Source organism: Carassius gibelio, chromosome A2, assembly GCF_023724105.1.
Source record: "Carassius gibelio isolate Cgi1373 ecotype wild population from Czech Republic chromosome A2, carGib1.2-hapl.c, whole genome shotgun sequence".
In the NCBI taxonomy this organism is placed as follows: domain Eukaryota; kingdom Metazoa; phylum Chordata; class Actinopteri; order Cypriniformes; family Cyprinidae; genus Carassius; species Carassius gibelio.
This window is the reverse complement of record NC_068372.1, coordinates 25,730,941-25,754,180: the sequence shown is the minus strand read 5'-3', so window position 1 is coordinate 25,754,180 and position 23,240 is coordinate 25,730,941. Positions and strand designations below refer to the sequence as shown.

General features: G+C 36.4%; 2 protein-coding genes across 2 annotated transcripts in view; one reads left to right on the top strand and one right to left on the bottom strand.

Annotated features, from left to right (window-relative positions):
* Nucleotides 1-4,308, bottom strand: part of LOC127934953 (voltage-gated potassium channel subunit beta-1-like) — a 28,017-nt gene extending 23,709 nt beyond the window's left edge. The window contains exon 1 of the mRNA XM_052532545.1: nt 3,189-4,308. Within this exon, the coding sequence (XP_052388505.1) occupies nt 3,189-3,403 (215 nt within the window). The 5' untranslated portion in view covers nt 3,404-4,308. The remainder of the gene's footprint in view (nt 1-3,188) is intronic.
* A 10,069-nt stretch (nt 4,309-14,377) lies between these two features.
* Nucleotides 14,378-19,582, top strand: LOC127935004 (type I phosphatidylinositol 4,5-bisphosphate 4-phosphatase-A). Its single transcript, XM_052532584.1, has 7 exons — nt 14,378-14,623; nt 16,059-16,252; nt 16,649-16,755; nt 16,893-16,998; nt 17,199-17,251; nt 17,471-17,561; nt 17,927-19,582. Exons 1-7 carry the CDS (start codon nt 14,506-14,508, stop codon nt 18,068-18,070), a joined length of 813 nt encoding a protein of 270 aa, XP_052388544.1. The 5' UTR covers nt 14,378-14,505; the 3' UTR covers nt 18,071-19,582.
* Nucleotides 19,583-23,240: the final 3,658 nt, after the last annotated feature.

Below are 23,240 nucleotides of genomic sequence, written 5' to 3'. Positions count from 1 at the left end.
ATAGATTTGCAACAATATGAAAGTGAGTATATGAAAATGAAATATTGTTTTTTTTTGTGTATGTGTGTGTGAACTATGCCTCGCACAAGTAAATATGCTGTACTGTATGTGAAAACCTGGCTTATAATGCATTATCACAAATGTCTCTCCCAATAAACCCCCCAAAATGAAAAAGTGAAATATGACTGCTGTGCCCTTTTGGGCATCTATGAGTTCTCCTTATGTGCTTCAGAAGATTCTGGAACACCGCTGCTGTGTTCCACTCACACACAAAAACACACACATTTGCACAATGGACCATTATGATTCAAAGAAAGATTCTTAAGCCAAATAAAATGAACACATACACTGATTGATTTCTAATAGGCAAATGGCCAAGAAAACAGAAGCCCACACACAAATACAATGACAAGGACAAATGCACACACACACACACACACACACACACAGAGCATGACTACCCATCTGGACTGCAACACCGGCCAGTGAACCATGAAACACTGCAACTGCTTGCTTTAGTGCTGGGAATTCAGAAATACCAGGCAGAATAAAACTTTTATCAATTGAGCAAATGAAAGATAGTGATGCAAACAGACACACAAGACGCTAATGTTTAATCCCTCAGACACACTAAGATATGGCCTTTACAAATATGTGGATATCAAAGTTTTAAACTCTATCTTATGGTTTCTTGTCATTATAAAGTTGGAGCAAGTGTGACAGAAAGAGAGCGAGAACACAGAAAAAAGAAAACAGAAAACACTCAAAGACCCAAATGAGAGCAATCTTTTTTGTTTTGGAGACTTGGCTTTTACTGTTATGGTCATTTTTATTTTATAATATAATATAAAGTAATATTTAATTTAAAAAACAAATAAAAAGTAAACATTTTTAAAATGCTTTATTTTATGCAGGGACACATTCCTATGGTTATGCAAACCCAAATAAAGTCTGAACCCAATTAAATGAGGAAGAAAATTAATCTTTGCATTATTCTACATAAAAAAATAAAAATAAATGGAAAAAGTAAAATAAGGAAAGGATTCAAAATGCAGAAAAACGTATTTATGGCCCGTATATTTTCTCAGTATTTGCATATGGCACATTCAGTAGAAAGTTGCATTTGGACCCTAAGCAGGAACCCAGAGATGGAACAGCAGTTTACTTCGATGTCACACATTTATTCAAAAACATTCATTCTGACCACTGACTACAAACACACAATCTCAATCAAATGCACACACTCTTGTGCAACAGAAAGATGTTAAAATGTAAGCAGCACTTCTTCTACACAAATGTAATGTTTACAAAAACGCCTGAAGTTCTACGCTGTCAGAGCAATTGCTTTTTCTAAAGATTAAATCACAGTGAGTGACAGATGATTAAACCACAGAGATAGACGTTTGTTCTCCAGGACATCCGACATATACGGATAAACAGAGGGCCATTACTCATGTGTAACCTTGCCCTGTGAAAACAACATATCAGAAATCTCTGCAAGAAGCTGTGCCCTGCGAGCCTCTGATGGTTTGAAATGTCTAGTTTTGTCATGTGATTTGACTTGACCTCGATAAGTCAAAATAAAACGTGATAAAGTCTCCTCAGCTTTTTCTTCAACACGCTTATATTCACATCATCATTATTTAAAAAAAGATTCATGTGCATATATGAAATGCGCCACATAAACTCTTAAGATTAAAATGACATGGATCTGGCTAAAAATAAGCTTTAGCCACACTTTCCTTACACTGGAATCCTTTGGAAGGTTACACCGGCATAGGGTTTCCCTATATTTAATCTTATTATTAGTTCTTCTGCTGTTCAGGAATTATAATATGTATAACATCTGTTCTCAAAGTGACAGCATGTTTTCATACATCTTATTTCAAAGGATTGGGACAAAATTATTTTTCCCCATGATATGGCCCTCCCCTTTTGATCACACAATTAATTAATTGAAAGTGTAGAAAAGTAATAAATGTAAAACATGAGTATGTGTGAAGCTGGACGTCAGCCGAGGGTGATCTGGTTTACTGCCCAATTATGACCCCTGTCCAACAGCTAATGTGTCCAATTAGAGTAAAGTGCAGGCAAACCGTGAGTTCTCTGTCGTTATGGAAACTAGCGGATATGGGATAACTGTTGCATGCTTGTGGTATACTTGTGTCTCAGATGCAATTAATTATTTCCACCAACAAAAACCATTAGTTCACACCTCCCCCTCAAATTCACACACACATACTGTGCACACACACACCGATTGTTTCAGCTCTCTGCACCAGCCTTTCCTCCGATTCAGTATTCCACACACAAGACGAGAAACCGCTGTTTGTTTTGAGAGCATAATAAATTAATCTACTTCACAATGGAGCCAATCACAATTTACTTTTCATTTCGTCAATCACTCCACCAACTCATTTTATTAACCACTCCATCAAACTAAAAAACTCATTATTTCATGAACTAAACATTTAAGTACACCCTAAAAGGAAAATAAAATCTTTCATCACTTTCTTTTTTTTTTTTGTGGAACTTAAATGAAAATATTTTAAAGAACCAAACAGTTTCAGTTCCCATTGACTTCCAGTGTATAGACAAAATATACTGTGGAAGTCATTGGGAACCAAAACCTTTTTATTACTTACATTCTTCATAATATCTGTTTTTGTGTTCTAGTTAAGAAAGAAATGCATACTGGTTTGAAACAACATGATTGTGAGTAAATTAACAAAATGTAATTTTTTTGAATGAAATATAATACTTTACTATACTATAATACTGAAATATAATAATACCATAATATGTTCCTGTAGCTCAAGTGATAGAGCATTGCTTTGGCAAGGGTTTGAATCAGGGAACACATGTTAGGAAAAATTGTTAGACTGAATGCAATGTAAGTTGCTTTGAATAAAAGCGTCTGCTAAATGCATAAATTTAATTTAAAAAATGTAATACCTTTAAGATTTCAAGGACAGAATTAATGAGTTGTAGAATTACATTATTCACAGAATAAACTGCTATTTTTATAGAAACATTTTCAATGTCTTTTTTGAGAATAATAAAGATCAAATTCATTTTAACGATACCTGTCAGTGTTAAAACTGAATTCTCAATTGACACACTCAAACTGTGTCAGATATTTGCCATTTTATCATCAACTTTCGGTGGTTGCCAGAAGTTTTCTGTACCTGTACTTCATGCCGGTGAGTTTTCCAGTGGACTCTTTCAGGGAAATGTGGTGCCTGTGCGTAAAGGAGCCCAGACTTCGGGCGATCAGCGCCACCGTACGGAACCGTGCCCGTGCTGCGCTGGCCGTGCTCGGACTCGACGTGTTCTGTTTGTTCGGCTCACTGGAGCGCGGGGCCTTAAACCCCTGATCCGTACATGCGAAGGACACCTGCATGGTTATTAACGGCAAAGGAACTTGAGCAGGAAAACCGAAACAGCTTGTCCTGAAAGTCAAAGAGTATCAGGATAGAGTTCTGGATTGGCTCTCAAGGACTGAAGAGTTTGAAGTCACTAGTTTAGAGTTTACAAATGAAAGCCTGCCTCTCTCTTTCTGAAACTCTCGCTCTCTTTTCCAACAGGAGCTGTTCCCGTTTGTGCTGCCGTTTGATGCTCTTTTTAACCTGTGAGATGCTGCTTTGCCCTTCACTCTTCTCTTCGTTTTACCTACTTTTGTTACTCTTTCCCCTCCACTGATCTTAGCTGACCATCGATGGTATTCCTCCACGAGCTGATGACGGGCTGAGAGGGGTTTTCTTCAGCCCACGTTCCTCACCGAGACTGTAAGAGCAGTCCGAGTGCACCTCAGGAGACGCACAGCTATGCAACAGACTCCAGGACTCTGGGAAAACACCCGGCAGGCTGCAAACCGGACAAATGGAACCAGACACCCTTCCAAAACTCGTCCAGATAAGTGAGCTGCAAGGTGAAAAAACACGCTGCGTCCCGCATTTAAATGTCCTCTTTCCACAAACAGGCGAATGCGATTCAGCTGGCACTGAAAAGAGTCAGTTTGATGAAGAAGTATGTAAACGAAAGCAGACAGGCAGAGAAGAGGACAGAGGGAGAGAGGGATGTGGCATGATCACTCGGACTGTAAGTGTAAGAGAAGCTAACAGAGCTGGAGAGAGAGAGAGAGAGAGAGAGAAAGAACCATGAAAGCATGAGAATGATGCTCAATCAAAGACTATAAGGAGGGAGGAGAGAGTGGGAGATGGAGAGAGAGAGTGCAATGAGACTGAAATAACTGCAGTCTCTCAACAGCGGCTCAGTCCTGCGCTCAACAGCGAGAGTGAAGGCAATGCATCTGGATGGGACAACGTGTATGTGTGAGTGTGATATGCTTGGATACGTATATAATGAAGATATCGTTCTCATTTCGCAGTGTGTCACATGTAGTCCACTGCAAAAACTTGAAAACGTTACGCATTGATTCGATATCTTGATATTTTTTAGCATATATAAAGAAGTTACTTACTAATGTTACTGAAATCTGGTTGTCAAATGAAGCACAACATGCTGCATTGATGTTGAAGCTGTTTGTAACCATCCTAAAAGCAGTAAATGACACTCCTGTCAGGTGGGATTATAACAATAACTAAACAAAACCTGTCGTTCAGTGAGGGAATTCAAAATAAGACATCACTTCAAATCCTCAATCTGACCCATAACCAAGATCATGTGATCCAACCTGACTGGTGCGCTCAGATATTAAAAGACTCAACCTGATCAAACCTGAAAATGTTTTTATTTCCTCTCTCAGCAAGTAGACCCAATTTCACAGACTCTCACACAAAATATGTCAGGGGCTTTAGAAATGACAAACTAGAACCTGACAGAAACTGAACGCCATATATGAGAAAACTGGACAGAACCAGCTTGAAACCAGTCCTAGCTGGCATCTAAAAATTCCAAAGAATATTCACTGGTGATTTTTTCCCCAAAACATCATATTGACAAAATTTACTGAACTGCCATTCAATAATACCAACTATATAATTAAAGTACATTTTGAACCCCGGGTCAAGGCCACCTGACCCTTGAGTAAGAATAAGATGCTTTCTTTCCTTTGCTTAATTAGCAAAATATTTGCCAGAAAAAAAAATTACACACCACACACACACACACACACACAAAAAAACACACACACACACACACACACACAGCCATACAGTATATTATAGTTCAGTAATGAACTGAGTAGCAGTAATAATATTAATCTTTAGGCCAAAGACATATATGAATAGCTAACCGAAATAAATAAGTACCATATAAATAAGAACTAAAAAAAAGGCTAAAAACTAAAATATATAAGAAACAGCAAAGCTAAATAAAAGACAAAAAAAGACAAAAGCATATAAAAAAAAAAACTAAATCCATAATTAAAGGGAAAATTTTAAAAATAACAAATATTAAAATAACCAAAAAAGAGATTGTCTTTATGAGTGTGTCATTAATTCATTCAAGAACACTGATTCATTCATTAATGAAACAAGTGACTGTCAGTATGGGAGAGTCTCTACATAATTCATGGAGACAATTAGCTCATGAACACTACACATGTTGTTATTAGATGCGGTATGGTTTATTCTGCTGTGGCTTTGTTGTCAGAGCAAAAATAGACTAAGTCATATAAAATATGATGTTATTATTGGCTGATTTGCTGAAATATGTTTTGAGATTTTCGCATTTACAATTTTTCGACTTTAGGAGTACACATATAGATGACCTCAAAGCAAACAGACATGGACTGAAATCCTACAAAGGTGTTAGAGCTAAACTCTGCAGCACATTGGACCTCCAGGATTGTAGCTGAACGGCCGAGTCTGTCTGACAGTCTTAACTGAGTGTAAGTGTGTCATTAAAGTGAGCTTAATCTGAGACTGTCACACTTTGGCGTCCCCTGATGGAAAAACTATTCTGGCATCCTGAGATAAAGATCTCTCTAAACGTCTCCCTGATAATGAGACTCAGTCAGAGATCACCCACTTTATTACACTCTTGTCCAAATAAAGAGCTCTAACAGGAAATTAGTTTAGTCAAACATGGTTTTGCAAGAGACCTCCGAGGACATCGCTCCCTAATTTTAATTGTCTTCGTTTATCCAGATAACATTATCATAAGTTTCTCCTCTCTAAGAACAGTCGAGAAAGTAATTGATTTATAAACACAATTAAATGTGAAAATCTGATGTGGGCTGCACTATATAATGAAATATAATGGAAACAACCATATAGGCACTGGAGCTGGGGGGACCATTTAGCCTTCTGAACAAAGTTTAGTTGGCTGATATTAAAATTAGTTCCTATATTTCATTGAAGTTCAGTGGGTAAAGGCATATTTTTGTCCTAACATTAAGAACAAAACTATCTTGCACGCACATTTGCATAATTCTATTTTGCAAGTAAGGAATAACTGCCGTTGAAATATTAGAAAATAATGCACACCTGAGATGGTGATGCAGCCACAAGGAGAAGCAGAGATTTGAATTAGAATTTAAATTTGCAATATTTAATAGCTATTAGAAATTAACGCAAATGTAAAATAAGGTATTTTTATTTTTAGCGCGATATTTTGAAATAAAAACCGTATTTGTAAAAAACATATGAATATCAATCCATAATGAATGTTAGACTTGTTAATATTAATTAAGTAATAGTGAGACAGAGACGTTCGGATCCATATTCAGAACTTTAATTATGAGAAAGGTCAGACAGGCAATGATCAGTAATGGCGTCAGGTATGTTAGGGACAACCAGAATCGATAACAGAAACAAGCAGATGTCGGGGCAGGCAGCAGAGAATCAGAGTCAGTATAAACAATCCAAAGGTCAGGTACAGAAGGAACAAACACAAGGAAAGCCGCTCGGAAATGTCAGACTGGCTAAACAGGACTTCACAATGTGGCTGCGTGTGAGTGCTGCTTATATGTGTGTGTGTAAATGAGGTGCAGGTGTTGCAAGGAGATTAGCTGATGAATGAGGTGCAGGTGTGGCAAGGTGATAGTGATGCAGAGGCTCATTGGAGATGTAGTTTGGGTGTGGTGCAACAGATGAGAGGTGCTAGAGTCCAAGTAATATGGTGACATCTGGTGGTTGCTGGGTGGAATTGTCCTAAATGTTGTCCTCTACTGGAGTTCGTGGGCACTCTAGCTAATGATCATGACAAATTATAATATGAATTAATTCAAATGATTGACCAATACAGGAAGGCTACCTTGCTGTCATGTATTAAAGGGATAGTTCAGCTACATAATGAACTTTTCCTTCTGCACAACTACAGTCCTAACCCTCATCTCTCTCCCTCTCTCCCCTCAGAATAATCCCAGCTGTCATATGGGATTAGTTGTTTTGCTATTTATTATCATAAAAAACAGTGTGAGTCAAAGCAGATCAAGCTGGCTGCTAATCAGAGCTAATAGCTTTATTTTACCCAGCAGTAGCCCCTCCTTCGATGGCTAGAATAACACCTCTGACTAATACTGGTGTTTCAACTCATAAACAAAACCTTTGATCTTTGACACATGCTTTCACGCACTGATTATACAGTATGAGTACTTGTCTTTTCATTCCAAAAGACATGCTCTAAAAATGCAGAGTGTTTACATGTATAATAAACATGTCAAGAATGTAATTGAAAAGCAGCAAACATGCTTTTGAAAACCTGCTTTACATATTTGTAATCTCGGTTAAACACTTTGGCCTAGTTTTTCCTGCTTTGTGAACTCTATTACTGTAAATCCCAACTGCTTCATTTATTCAAACAGATACTGAATCCATGGCTCATTTAATTTGCAAATGTTCTTGTGTAAGCCGTTATGGGTCATGTAATTTACTTTGTATAATGAATAAGTGTGCAAGTAAATTAATATTGCAAACCGCAGCTGATATCAGTTCAAAAACATGATTGCGAAAATAAACCAGTGCTGAATGGGCCCTTCATAACAACAGGGATGTACTTGAATAATTGAATCATACTTCTGTACTAAAGTATTCTTTTGGTTAATTGTACTTAAATACTATTGAAACTGAAAACGTGCACACCTTCCAACAAACCGAATTTATCTATTCGCTTTTCATTAAAGGGATAGTTCACCCAAAAATGTAAATTCCATCACATTACTCCCTTTTATGTTTTTTTTTTCAAAATATTTTTTTTATGGTCAATACAACTTTCCTTAAAACATTTAAGTTTCTGCAGAAGAAATCCATACAGTTTTAAAACAACATGAAGGTGAGTAAATGATAACAGACTTTTCATTTTCGGGTGAACTATCGCTTGAAGTAAACAGGTCACCATGGTTTAAATGTTCCACTTGAAGAAAATATTTTTTTAAGGTTAAAAAAAAAAAAAAATTCACATACTGAGCTTACAAGCCAATCAAATAATTTTAATACACTTACTTTTGAAATACATATCAGAAAAGGTTTTGACAAATGTTACCTTGGTAAGATTTTGTATTTTTTAAAGAAATTGACACTTTCCTTCAGCAAGAATGCTTAAATCAAAGCATCCATTATTCATAAAAGAACATAAGAAAAGTAATTTGATTTCCTCAAAAATATTAATCAGCACACCATGGTCTTCAAAAGTGATAGTAATAAAAAAAGTTTCTTGAGAAACAAATCATAATTCTATTCATATTAGAATGATTTCTTAAGGATCATGTTAGACTGGAATATTGAATGATGAAAGGAAGTATATTTTAAATTATATTAATATCAAACTTATTCAAAAGACGTGTACTCAAACAACTATAATTTCTTGAATTGCAATAATATTTCATAATATTACTGCATTTTTAAACATATAAATGCATCTTGAAAGAAAGAATTAAAAAAAATCTTACTGAACCCAAACTGAATGGTAGTGTAAATTCAGAATATTAGTACAGAAGCACATCAAATTCTGCCTGGGTCAAACAGCCCCTAGATGTTATATTCAGTGGATTCTAAAATATAATTTAAGTGTGATAGAACATGATGATAATATATAACATATACATGATAATGAAGAACATGATGATAATATATGTTGCTGGTATAATAAAATAAGCAAGTTTGCACTTGTTCAATTGTTTGTAGAAATGTTTATGCTTTCTCACAAGCCAGTTAACACCACAGTTAGGAGCACTGAACACTTCTCTACCGAAGGGGCCAGGAATGTCGCTGCAAACTGCTTTGTGCAGGTACATTTTGCTGAAACTCACCCAAATGTGCAGTGCGGACATAAAGATGTGAGAACTTTTCCACCTTGGCAGTTTTCATATGAATACACAAAGCTATCAGTCTGAGCAGACAACTGCAGCCAATCCAAATACAAGACATCATGCATGGAATTGTAATCCTTTAGTACCATCCAGTCATGGGTTTTCTGACATTGTGGCATTACAGTGAACAATGGGAGACAGAATTGTAAGTCATCTAAAATCCTCATGTTTCCAGTGTGACTGAAGTCAGAAAAATCCTGAATCTCTGAGTAGCCACCCATGCTCACACAAAACAAACACTGACACATGTGGCAGTGGCAGCTGGATCTACAACTCAATTACTTCCCTAATTCCAGAAATTAACATTTAAACACACAGCTTTCAAAAGCACTGGCTTATGGCATAGCATTATTCTTGGTAATTCGTTAATTAGATTAAGAAAATCAGCTCTTGCATGGGTTCTGGCGCTGTCTGGCAGTAGTGCTGACTGCCAGCTGCTTTGGTGGGATAAGCTGGGAAAAGCTTTGGCCATATTTCTGACATTAGATCAGATCAGTGGAATGGTATGAAGAGAATTTCAGCCAGAACACACGTGAAATGGACCAGCATGGCTCCTGTAATCTCTGTTCTTTTATGCAGTGATAACAGCCTTTTCTATTGGACGATTCTATTGGAAGATTCTTTATAAATGTATTTTATGTCTTAAATGTGGAGTAATCAAGTCCTGACTATTTTTTTTTTTAATTCTCAGTTCAGACTTGCCTATGTACATTTGTTCTCATATTAGGATCACCTACAAATATTCTGTTTTCAATTCAGCTGCCCCTACGCAGATTTGTTCTAAAGTCAGACTGCAAATATTTGTTCTCAATTCACATCGACTACATAGATTTGTTCTCAGTTCAGACACACTGACATAGGTCATTCAGACTTGTGCATGTATATTTGATCTTAATTCAGACTCCTCTTTAAAATGTGCCCTTGCGCTGCTTTATTTAACTTTATTTTTTATTGTATTTTAATATATGTCTTTTTTACATTCCCTTATTGTATAGCTGTATCTTATATTTTATATTTGATCTACATTTTTAGGCTCTACTGTTAGTGTTATCTGTATGCATCGGGCGTCTGAGAGTAACACAATTTTGATTCTCTGTATGTATGTACTGTACATGTGGAAGAATTGACAATAAAGCACTAGATTGGTTTTAAATTCAGAACTTCCTACATAGATTTGTTCTCAGTGAAAACTCACATAACACAGGTTTGTTCTTAATTCATAAACGAATTTATTCTGAATTCAAGCTTTAATGGTTTTGCATTTGAATTCAGATTAAACAGTTAAACAGATTTGTACTCCAATACAGACTCCATATATACTCCAAAAATCTGGCCTAAACAACCTTAAAATCTCAGACATGGTTGCACTCAAATTCAAATAAATCCTTTGGAAATTTAGATGCACAATTCAGACTCAAAGTGATTTCCATTCAAATACAGACCAACATGAGCAGATCCGGTCTCGATTCAGATTGACAGTGCATGGGACAACAGCAGTTCAGTTAAGGAATGCTGAGAATGGCAGAATAAATCAGTGAAGGGTTCTCCACAGGGTGTACTTATAAGATGAAAGACTGAGGGGCTGAGGAAATAGAGAGTCTCTGAGTCTTTTTTGAAAAATAAGGGAAACAGAAAGAGATCTATGACCATAAAGAAACAATACCGCAGAGAGAGAAAGATACGGAAGTGGAGAGAGAAACCACATGAATGGAATACTGATAACTAGCTTGACAGACCCCCTCTATAACTGCTTCAGGCAACAAATTCAGCCGTGTCTTAGCAAACCTCCACATGCTTACAGACACACACACACACAATCAGTTTCCCTGACTGAAAAAAGTTAATGCACATGGCCCTTGCATATCTCAAAATAGGGTGGGAATTTCTTTAACAACAATTGTATTTCTTAAATAATCTTAAAATCTGTTAAGTTATATTTTGATAGTTTGTTACTGTTTATATCTTGGGGGATAATGGAGATTTGAACCCTGTTGAAGAGGGACAGTGAGCAAGTGAACCTAATTTGTCATCAGCTCAACTTCTTTATCTAAAATTAACATGGCAGCAAGCTTTGAGAAGACCACTGACCTCAAAATAATAAATGGTGACATATGCAAACTAAAATAAATAAAAGTAATATTTTAAAGAGACAATTCTGAAGTAATGATCTCTGTTTTGCTTGAAATTCATAAGAAGCATTAATCCAACGCTATCTGGACATTTCTACTGATCACAATCACAAACGAAGTCTCATCTTGAACTCTGTAGGCTAGCAATCAGAACTCTAGTGCCTGGACAGACAGGAGCTGGAAAACCGACCCCTTGAAGATATGTCTAACTTTTTCATTGTTTTTTAGAAATAAACAAAGCACAGGTAAACAATATACATAAACACGGTCAGTTTAGTCACTCAAGAAAGCTGTAGCGAGGTCTATTCTGTTCTAGTTTTAAAACAACAGAATACACCGGTTCTGTTCTCTTTATGTGCAATGTATGTCTGCCATCTGCTGTATGCCACTTGGTACTGCAAAATGATAAAGAGAAAAGTTGTAAAACATATTTATTAAAATAATTTTACAAAGTTAACTTATGAAGTTATTTAAGAGAAATCGTTACAAAATTGTTTCCAATTTATTAGCTTAGTTATTAAATAAATATGACTAATTGTGTATTTACATCATTTTTTATGTTGTGTATATAATAAAATAAAATATAAATTGCTTTAAAATACAACTTTCTCAGTTAAGACTGCTGATTTGCAACGGATGTTAGTACAGTCCGCGTGCAGCCTCCATGGAAACGCTAAGTGAAGCATCCAGAGGAGCAGCGTAGTGATGATAAAAGTACAAAGAAAGTTTATAAAACCCACCTTCAATTTTTTTTACTTCAAATTTATCGAATAATAGAGATGGAGGGTCTCGCGTCCGTGTGTGATCTCCAGGCGCTGCCCGCCCTGGTCTCCCCAAACCATGAAGATGAGGAAGAAGATCTCCAGGTTTTAGTTTCTAACAAGTGCTGCTTAACATTGTCGGCTGTCAAACTTTTGAGTAAGGATGTGAAGTCCACCAACACACACATCCATGTGTTGTGATAACATGCTGGTACTACTTATTCCTCACTCATTAAAGCTGCGGCAGGTAACTTTTGATGCTCTAGCGGTAAATAAACAGAACTGCTTGCGTCTTGCGGAAGAACATCGTAGCCGGAACTACTTCTCTCTATGAAGAATCACAAAGGTACTGGGTTACTCCGCCGCGGTACCCCCGAAGCAATCTAAAATAGTCCGAATATAAACACTTATTATAGGTGCACCCTAGTGATTCAGGACAAGCTAAAAACACGGTTTGGAAAATGGATTCATGGTGTACTCGCTTATTATATACATTTTTCTACATTTTGAACACAAACAAAGTTACGGACCGAAGTTCTTGGTTGTTTCTTACCAGGAGCGATGGATTTTCTGCAAATGGCAATAAGACCACTGGGAGGAGCCAGAGGAGCTTGATTTTTTTCACAGATTATCTGTCTCATATTCTACTGTCAGGACATAATGACAGGTTTAACAAATATGTAAAAAATATATTTTTACAAAAGTTACCTACTGCAGCTTTAAATCTTAAACACCAATACAGCATGTGTGTTAGCAGTGTCAAGAGTGTTAGAAATATTACATTTACTTCAAGGATTAGATGACCAATCTACTCACCCTCAGGTCATCCAAGATGTCGATGAGTCTGTTTCTACAAAAATGTAGCATTACATCAGTTGCTCAGAAACAGATCCTCTGCATTGAATGGGTGCCATCAGAATGAGAGTTCAAACAGCTCATAAAAATATCACAATAATCCACAAGTAAACCACAACTTCAGTCCATTAATTCATATCTTGTGAAATGAATGCCTGTATGTTTGTAAGAAACAAATACATCAAGATATTTTTAACTTTATAATGTTGCTTCCAGCTGAAATAGTCCTCTATCAATAATATTGCTTTCTCCGGTGAAAAAGTTGTCTTATAAAAAATATGCACCAATCAAACACAGTTTACAAGCACAGTCCAAAACCATTCTAAACAAATATGTTGGTGGCTTTTGATCTGAGAGGACAATAAGGGATGGACTTTTTCACATTTCACACAAAACATTAATTAATCAACCAGTTGTATGGATTACTTGTGGATTATTGTGATGTTTTATCAGCTGCCTGAACACTCATTCTGATGGCACCCAAAGTAGTAAGTAATATATTAGTAATCACTACATACTGTATGTAAATATCTGTGCTTTTTTCAGTAGTTGTATCTTCACCTGCCTCACTCAGTGCACAAACAGGAGGGGAATGCCAAATTCATTGCGGAGAGAGAAGAACTGGAGATTACACTGCACATGAACAGAGCAATTGACTGCATCAACCTGACCTGAGAGAAACACAGAGAGAGCAACTGAACCATGAGCTGCATCAGTTCAGAATAGACAGTGCTGACAACTTCTACAGATACAGTTGTCACAGACCATCTTGAATCCAAGACATGAACCATGAGTTAGAACCAGGAAACAAACATAAAATATTTCTGAATCAAGTCAATCCAATTGGAAAGGAATAGGTGCTGTAAAAAGTACCTTTATGCTGCCAGGTTATTCAATAATATAAAACTCTATTATTATTTATTTTATTTTTATTCTCTTTATGTTTTCTAAATATATTTTAAGGCAAACTGTAAAAATTATACAAATGTAATGGCTTAGCTGGCAAGGAGATTTGACCATAAAAACATTTAAGTATCATCTTAATAAGACATATTATTCAGAAATAGTATAACAACTAGTATTTATATGCAAGTTGTCTGCTAATGCCTTTAATGTTATATGATCTCATTGATTTGTATTTTGATCTTATTCTTCTAATGAATACTAGAACATATAAATGCGTATTACTGGTGTTTACTATAGACACTTTAAAGCAAGCAGTATAAGAATGCGCTTTAATTCTGGCTGCACACTGTTTTTGAGAAGACACACCTCTTGCGTATATAGTGATCTTTTAAATGGCAATAAGTGACAGAATAAACGTGTCGTGCGTTATTGCTCAGGGGTATCATGCAATACACCCCCCGAGCGCACGGATGCGCACACGCGTTGCCACAGCAGCGGACGCAAGCGGGCTCCATACACACTCCGGTAGCACAACAATACAAGCTCTCGCCGCTCCCCCTCTTTACGCCTCGCTCTCGCTATGGCGGACGGCGAGCGGTCCCCGTTGCTCTCGGATCTTGGTGATGGAGCTCTCGGCGGTGGTAACGGTGGGGTGTCTCCCGGAGCAGCTCCACACGGTGCTCCGAACAAACCGCAGAGTGAGTAGCGAGCGCGGCGCTTTTCTGCGCTGTCACGGGCCCGCGCACGCACACTACAGCATTTACTACGATTTTGGTTAGGTACAGTTCTGTGCGGTTATTCTTGCTTTATTTTGCACGCTGGTGATGATGGAAGTAGGACCTGAATATATTATTTTCTGGCGGATCGCAGTGGAGAAGCAGATGATGTGTGTTCGTACGTGCACGCGCGCGGCTGTCACTGTAGAATATGATACATGCTGCTCCGCGTATTTGCATCAACAACACCTATTATTTTGTCAAACAAATTATTTTTGAATTTATCCTTGCCGACATTTGTCAACCATTAGAGAAGCTACTATGCAGCTAATGAATGAACATCACTGTTGTGTTGTCCAGGTCTGTTTACCGTTCTGTTATCGGCCTTCCCGCGACAAATTATATTAATAACGGGGCAGTATTTTCTTAAACTAGTCATATGATTGAGGACGACTGTACTTGGGGTTTCTTTGTCCCCTTTTAACCACATTTACTGGTGGTGATTCGGTCTCTGCACTACACATTTACAGTAATCTGCCGAATCCGAAAACTCTAGCTACACCCAAACACATATGATTAGCACATCTTTGGACCATTCAGAAAGCCTGAAACTGTTGCCTGAGGAGACCACAACCAATCGTTGTGCAGAGTGGGCGGGACCAATAAAAAGTTACTAAAGGGCGTGCTGATGATGTTGGTGTGGTGATTCTGGTGAATTTTTATGAAAACAATATTTAATTAAGTATTATCATACACACGTTGGGATTTATATGGAGTTTACGACTTGATTTTGGGAGCTTTCAAAGAGTAAAAACTACAAATATACACACAAATCAGTTTTAACATGTTTCACTATATTTGTGAGGACATTTTCAAAAAGTTGGCCCCCACAATCAGAGGCAAATGTGTACATGATCCACTAGACACATTCCAGCAGTCTCCTTATAAAGCTCCTTTCACCAGATCTCGAGACCAAATCAAATTTTCTTGTTAATCCTAATGGCTTGCGGGACAGAGAACTGTTTTACCTTCCCAAAGTGCAACTTTCAGTGTTTAGTTAAACTTTGAGTAGTAAATTAAACTTTCATGTTTTATGCTACTTTATGAGACAATATTTCCTGTATCTATGCTAAACAGGTAATACTGATACTGTTATTCAGAAATTATGGATGTACTGTATAAATGAAACATTTACAGCATTGAAGTCGTCATCGAGATGGCAAAAAAAGTAAAAACAAAAAACAAAACCTACACTTGCATTGATGATATATCATTCACAATAAGATCTTTAACATGCTTTTTGATAATAGATAGGTTAATTTTAATTTCATACTGGTTTCAGGAGCAATAAAACTTGCATACTGAATGTTTATCAGAATCTGCAATGGCAATCTCTCCTTTCCTCTCTCTTTTTTAGGCCTTTCTCCGTTTCCGAGCTCGACTCAGCCCCCTGTGTTGATGAGCGAGAACCCTCCACCGTATTCCCCCCTGACGTCTCCAGAGAGTGGCAGTGCCCCAGTCATCAGCTGTAGGGTGTGCCAGTCGCTCATCAGCGTTGAGGGCAAAATTCACCAACACGTGGTTAAGTGCGGAGTCTGCAATGAAGCTACAGTGAGTCGGGACACAGCACATAAACAGTACACTTAATACATCATTTTAAAAACTTAGGGTGGAACGACTGTTAAATTCTTAAGTTTTGACTCGTTTACTGTTTAACTGTTTGCATGCTACAGCTATTGATTCAATTCAAAATACTTTTATTGTTTTACTGTTCAACTATAAACAATATATTTTTATCAATTCCAAGAAAGTTTAAACCACAAATTGAGTAATTAATAAAACTGATTGACGGTTTATGGACTTCTGTCAGCAAATATGAATACACTACCATTCAAAAGACTGTGACTTCATGTAGTAACAACACACAATTACGTTTTTGGGTAACCAGAATTAACTCTGTCTCTCTCCTCCTTTTCTATTTTTTTAATGAACCTTCATTCTTTCCAGCCCATAAAGAATGCCCCTGCAGGGAAGAAATATGTTCGGTGTCCTTGTAACTGTCTTCTCATCTGCAAGGTCACATCCCAAAGGATCGCCTGCCCTCGGCCTTATTGGTAAAAGAGAGAGAACCGAAGTAGACAAAGTTCAATATAAAACAAAGCAAATCTTTGACACTGATAAACATGGTCTTGTCACAGTCAGGGTTATGTATGTGAATAATTAAATGTGTTTGTCTCCTTGTCTGGACTAGTAAGAGGATAATAAATTTGGGGCCAGTCCATCCAGGTCCAGCCAGTCCAGAACCACAACCTGCTGGAGCTAGAGTTTCCTGCGGACACTGCAGCAACACTTTCCTGGTACATACACACACACACACACACACACACACAAACACACAATGCAGCTGCATCATTCTCCGCTACAGTGACATCTTGACCGAATCACTCGGCTCAGGTTCAGCATCAAGTTAAAGTCGAATATCAGATGGCAGTTTATTCTTGTTTTATTTATGCTACTGCCTCAGATTAGCTGCTCAACCACTTTCTCAACATTTCAGTGGACTGAATTTACTGACAGGACACTTGCTCGATGCCCCCATTGCAGAAAAGTGTGAGTATTTCTGAGCCAACATTCACAATACATTTTGCAGTTAACAGATAAATCAAACTCTTTGATTGGCGTTTTTCTGCCACCACAATAACTGTGACATCTACTCCAAATTGGTCTATAGGGCTAGCTAGAAATGACACACTTTTAGATCAGCATATTCCATTCCATAACCCCTGCTGTTCCTCTGATTGGTCTTTTTCTCATATTTCTCTTCACCAGATCTTCGATTGGACAGAGATATCCGAGGAGGCGGAGTCTGTGGTGTTACCTACTGTGCTTGCTATTTAGCGTCTCAGCCGCTGGTCTGATTGTGAGTGTGCATCTTATATTTATGCATCAACCATATTTATGTAATGTCTTGTTTTTATTTTTGATATTATTTATTTGACAACACAAATAGCACATCACTTAATGTGGACCATTTTCAAATTAAATATATATCCTTGCTAAATAATACTATACATTTCTTTCAAAAAGAAAAACAAAATGCATCAGAAAAGTCACACAAACCCCAAACTTTTGATGTTTATGTAACATAAACATTGACCGAAATGAAACGCTGGTCCATGATACCTAATGTTTGAACCTTGTTGTAATGTGTTAGCAATTGAACTGTAAATGTACGTTTTTATATTCCGCCATTAGAAGTTTCTGTTTGTCTGTGTTTGTCCCTAGGCAGGGACGTGGTCCCAGGCACGTGTGTACGGGGGTATTTATGCCTCCTGGGCTGCGGTGTTGTTGCTGGTGGTGTTGACGCTGGCCAGGGCACTTTACTGGAGCTGCATGAGGGTCAGCCAACCTCTCCACAACCTCACATAGAGAGAGGGACACGGCAAGAGAGGGGGGCTGAGATTAGGGCAGTTGGGAAAAAATAAAGTCCACAGGAAAAGAGCTATAGAGAATCAAGGTTAACTCTTAAAGCTTGATTGTGAAGGCTGTAATGAAGGGTCAAAGTAAAATCCAGGCTTGAGAAACGTGGAAAAAAAGCTGTTATGGCAAAGAAGATTAGTGTTTTAAACTTATTTTTATCCGGAAGCTTTCTTTGGATGTGTTTTCATCCGTGAATATGGACTGACTTGTTATTCATGGTTTCATGCAAATGTGCAGTTATGATTCCTAATGCTCCTTTAGTTTGAACCATTTACACACATACAGGTGTGAATCTCACACCCTCTCAAACACACAAAACTCTCTATGAACTTCTTAAATGAACCACAATACAATACACAAAAGACACCAATTCAACCACATTCAACACAACATTAGCTGCCTCTCTAGTGTCCAAATACGCTCTGAAGCCTTACAAAGAGAGGAAGTACAGGTGGATCTCCACTAGAGGGTGTTCCAAAACAACACACACCTGTATGTTCCATCACATTACCTGTTTCTCTGTACAAACACTGCTAATCCAAATCGTTTGGATGACAAATATGCTTAACAAATCATTGTGTAACTTAGTTTTCATAAACACTAAAAGTTTAAGTTTGCTCCAGCACACTCTTTCGCCCTCTTTTTCTTTAGTTGTGAATGTTAAAAACAGTATTTTTTTTTTTAATAATTGTGTATATTGCTTGTAAATATGTGTTGTTTATTCCATGAATGACTGAACAGTTGCACTGTAGCTCTAACACGCTGTGATTCCTTTTTATGTTTTTATTTAATTTGCAAAATGACTACTGAAAAACCACTACTGATACTATTTTGACTGGAAGGAATATTGAGATAACAGCCACAAGCGCCTTTGGGAAAAAAGAAAAGAAAAGAAAACAAGTTATGTCTTTGTTCTGATGAAGGTCAGCCGTGTTTCATGGACTTTATCACAAAGGTCATTCATTTACCTTTCTTCTCATGTTCATGTGAAGTTAATCGTCATTTTCAGGTACTCTATGTTTGAACCCTGATTAAATAATACTAATGATATTAATCAGACACTCCATTTGGATTCTAGACTCCAAGATCTTTTCTTTTCTCTGTCAGAATTCAGTGTCTGTGTGGGTTTGTGTTTGTAAGGATAGGAAAACACAATTGAGATGTTCAGAGCATTGACTTAATCACCAGTGTTCTTGCATTATGTTCTTCAAAAATATGCTAAATACATATATAATTACATAAAAGTATGATCCTAACTGTAAATATGGACTTCAGAATCAGGATCTGTATTCTGTCCACGAGAGAAATGTAAGGTCTGGACGTCTGGAATCCCAAACAAGAGGTCGGGTGTTATTTATAAAGAGCAGAAGGCCAATGATGGAGGTCTCCTCTGAATTTGTTTACACATGAGATTAAGATTACATGTGATTAAAATGATGAAGTTATAAAATGGCGAAAACACTTGTGTGGAGTCTGTTTTTTTTTTTTATGAAGGTCTGTGCGTGATTCACTTGCTGCAGTTGTTTTGGCACTCATCCTCTCGATGTCTCTGGCCATTTGTCTCTTGTTTCGGGCGGATATATTATTTTCCTCGACACAGACTGATAGAGGCATGGGAAACATACAGAAACCTTTTAGAAACCACAACTCCCCTGAGCCAAGCAGAGAGAGAGATTTGTCAGCAGTAATGGAAGAGAAAGAGCAGAGATCTGGGGACACGCACTGATAGAGAGAGGTTTCAGTCTTCTGGAGGTGAGTCAGAGACTGACCACAAAAAAAGTCTGCAAGCAGAGACCAGAGAATCAGAGCTCTGTGAAACAGACCTGGTTCAGAATCTACACACAAACTGGGTGAAGTTTGTATACGTCTCCTCTCTTGCATTAAGTTATAATTCTGTTTAGTTCAATTTAGTGTGTTTAACTCCCATAACAAGAATAACTACAAATATGCCGCTTAGGTGTGCCTAATGAAAAATGTTCCAAGATAACAATTATGTAGTAAAATGGTCAATTGTTCAATTGTTAAGAAACAATACAAAACAGCAAATTCAATGAAATATTCTGCAGAGCTATCCAGGAAGAGGATTTTTATTATCTGAAAAGTCATTCAAATTTATTAAAAAGTGTAATTAGTATTTTTGGAATTAAGAGAAGACCTTTTTCTCTTATTTTATTGGCATAACTGAATATTGAAAATGGTGAAAAAGAAGTAATGAAAAATAAAGGTCTTATGTAATTGGAGGAAACAGGTAATGGTAAAATATAAATAAAAATGATTATTATACATCCTTATACAATTAATTATAAATGTGATTAATGACTGTCAATAATCAAAAGTGTAATGATAAGAGAAACAATGGCAAAGTTAAAATCCTATTCTATACTATAGTAATATCTATTTATTTTATTTATTTATTTGGCATTACTTAAACTACACTGTACATTTTTCAAAATTGTAAATGAGACAGATTATTTAAGTATGCTTTACAAGTTTATTTTTTTTTTTGCTTAAAAATTTTTTTTTTATTTATTTATTGTGTTACTACTTTCTTTGTAATTGTTTGTCAAAATTTCAGAGTGAAAACTATAATAAAACAAGTAATATAAAATAAAGCAAAATGAAAGGATACAAATTTAAATGACACTATATTTCACTAATAAATCAAAGTTCAATGATAAGAAACACAGCTCCAAGGCAGATTAACTTGTTTAAATTATATTATAATCTAATGTACACAATAAGCCACGGCATTTACAGTCGATCATAATGTAAAATAACCTGAGAATAATGCATTAAATAAAGTAAAATGAAAAGTCATTATTGCATATAAAATCAAACCAAAAAACAATAAAATAGTCCAATAAACTAAGCAAATCATACTCCACTAAGTATGTTGTGTCTCAGGGGAGAGAGTGGGTTCCCAATGGAATCAACCTGATCTAAGATTACTGAGCTTGCACAAACACACAAGAGCCTTTCATCCTCCTAACGTAACAGGATTCATCCTTAAAGATGAGCCTTGTTGTGACCTTACACACACACACACACACATACACAGAGAGAAAGAGAGAGAGTCTGTGTATGTCACGCATGTTAAGTGCATACACTCACACTATCAGAGCTGCAAATCTTCTCCTCTCTGCTCTCAGCATGAACAGCAATAAGCAGCTGTAAGAAGGATAGAGAGGGAGATCTGGGAAGAAAGGATGAGAAGGGAGAGGAGATGAGAATGAAAAGATAAGGCGGACTAATGAGGAAGGGGTATAAGTAGCTTTTGAACTGTCCACTTTAAAACAAACAATTCATTTAGACCATCTAATCCCCCCCCCCCCCCTCTCTCTCACATACACACACACACACATTGTTCAGATTTGATAAAACTTTAGCTTTTAGATAAATAAATAAAAAATGCTAATTGCTAAATCAGGGTGATGGATGATACAAAGAAGTTGTAAATGTTTTTTTTAAGGTTTTTAAAAAGTATGTTTTCACTTTGAGATTTTTATTGTATGTATGTACTCATAATGTCAGAGGTCTTGTGACCTACAGTCCTACAGCTAAAAGCATAACATTCAACTCAATTAACAGCATGAATTATTGATGTCTGTCTGGACCAGAATTTGTGTGTACACTGGAATTAAAAGCCTCCGGTGTCACCTGTCACACTGCAGTGTGTGTGTGTGTGTGTGTGTTTGTGTGTAGACAGAGAGAGAGAAATATGAAATCACTCTTTTATCTGTTAAATCGCATATTTCACCTTTAGTGCAAATGCTGCTTTAGCTTCCATGTTTTATTCTCAGAGAAACTGAGAACAATTTGCATGCAGTTTGGTTTCAATTGTATTAAGATGTGATTTTGTTTTTATGTGAGAAGAATATAATAAATATATAGGATCTTCCTCTTAAGTTTAGATTTTATATATTATAGATTATATTTTTAATTTAACTTTATATATTATATTTTATGTGCGAAAGTTCAACGTAACATTCTATATTTTATTATTTACACATATTTACAGACATAACATATATTTTTGTATTAGTTATACTGTATTCTACTGTAATACATCAAGTAATTTATAGTTGGCTAATTTAACATAAGGTCTCTCACTCTCTCTCTCTCTCTCTCCTTGTGTGTTAAACCGGGCTAAATTACATCCAATAAAAAACATCCACAAAAAGGAAAGGTTGGATATCATGTCAGTGTGGATTGGGAGAGAGAGAGAGTGAGAGAGAAGGAGAGATCAGGGATGAAGCTAGTTCAGTAGATGTGAGGGAGGTATAGAAATAAAGATAAACAGAGAGTGAGGGGTTACAGGTGTCTTTCTTCTGATCATTCCTCCTGAAAAGAGCATCTCCACTGAACAGGTAACAGCTCTCTTTAAAAAGGTTTTTACAGGTGATCTTACAAATTATTCATTAGACATGTCATTCCCATATAGGCTGCATTGGGTTTGAGTTTTAGTAAGTATTTGTTGGTTGTAAACATTAATTACTGATATGTTGATTTAATCAAATTTAAAGTTTAGTATTTTTAACAGATTTTCCTCTTTATTTATTTTTTTATATCAGTGCTTATTTAGTGATTTTATGTCATGCTTTTTGTTTTGTTTGAAAATATAGTAGTGTATGTTTTAAAGAAAGAAACTTCAATGTCTACATTTATTTATTTTTTTTAAAAGAATTTGATTTTATAATTTTTTTATTTATTTTTTTTTATGGGGAAACAGAAGTCATAGAAGTGAATGCTACAAAAGTTTTTACCCATTTGACGGATAACAAAAGCTCATTCTGAAAATCATCATCATTATTATTATTATTAAATCTTTAAAAAGTCTGACATTATCGGAAGCATAGGCTTACAAAACAATAGATCGAATGACATTGATAAGAAACTCATAGATCTATAATAGAACTTTCTGCAGTATTTTTCTGCATCCAACCCCGCTGTGACATGAACTGAAACTCTACTGGAATTAACTGGATTCTAAACAATCGAATTATTTCTTATTCTTACACAATGATTTAATTGAGCTCATGGAATAAAGAGGATGCTGATTATGAAGAAGATGATGAAGATATTAATATCTTACAGATGGAGTGTAATTGTAATTCCTCTC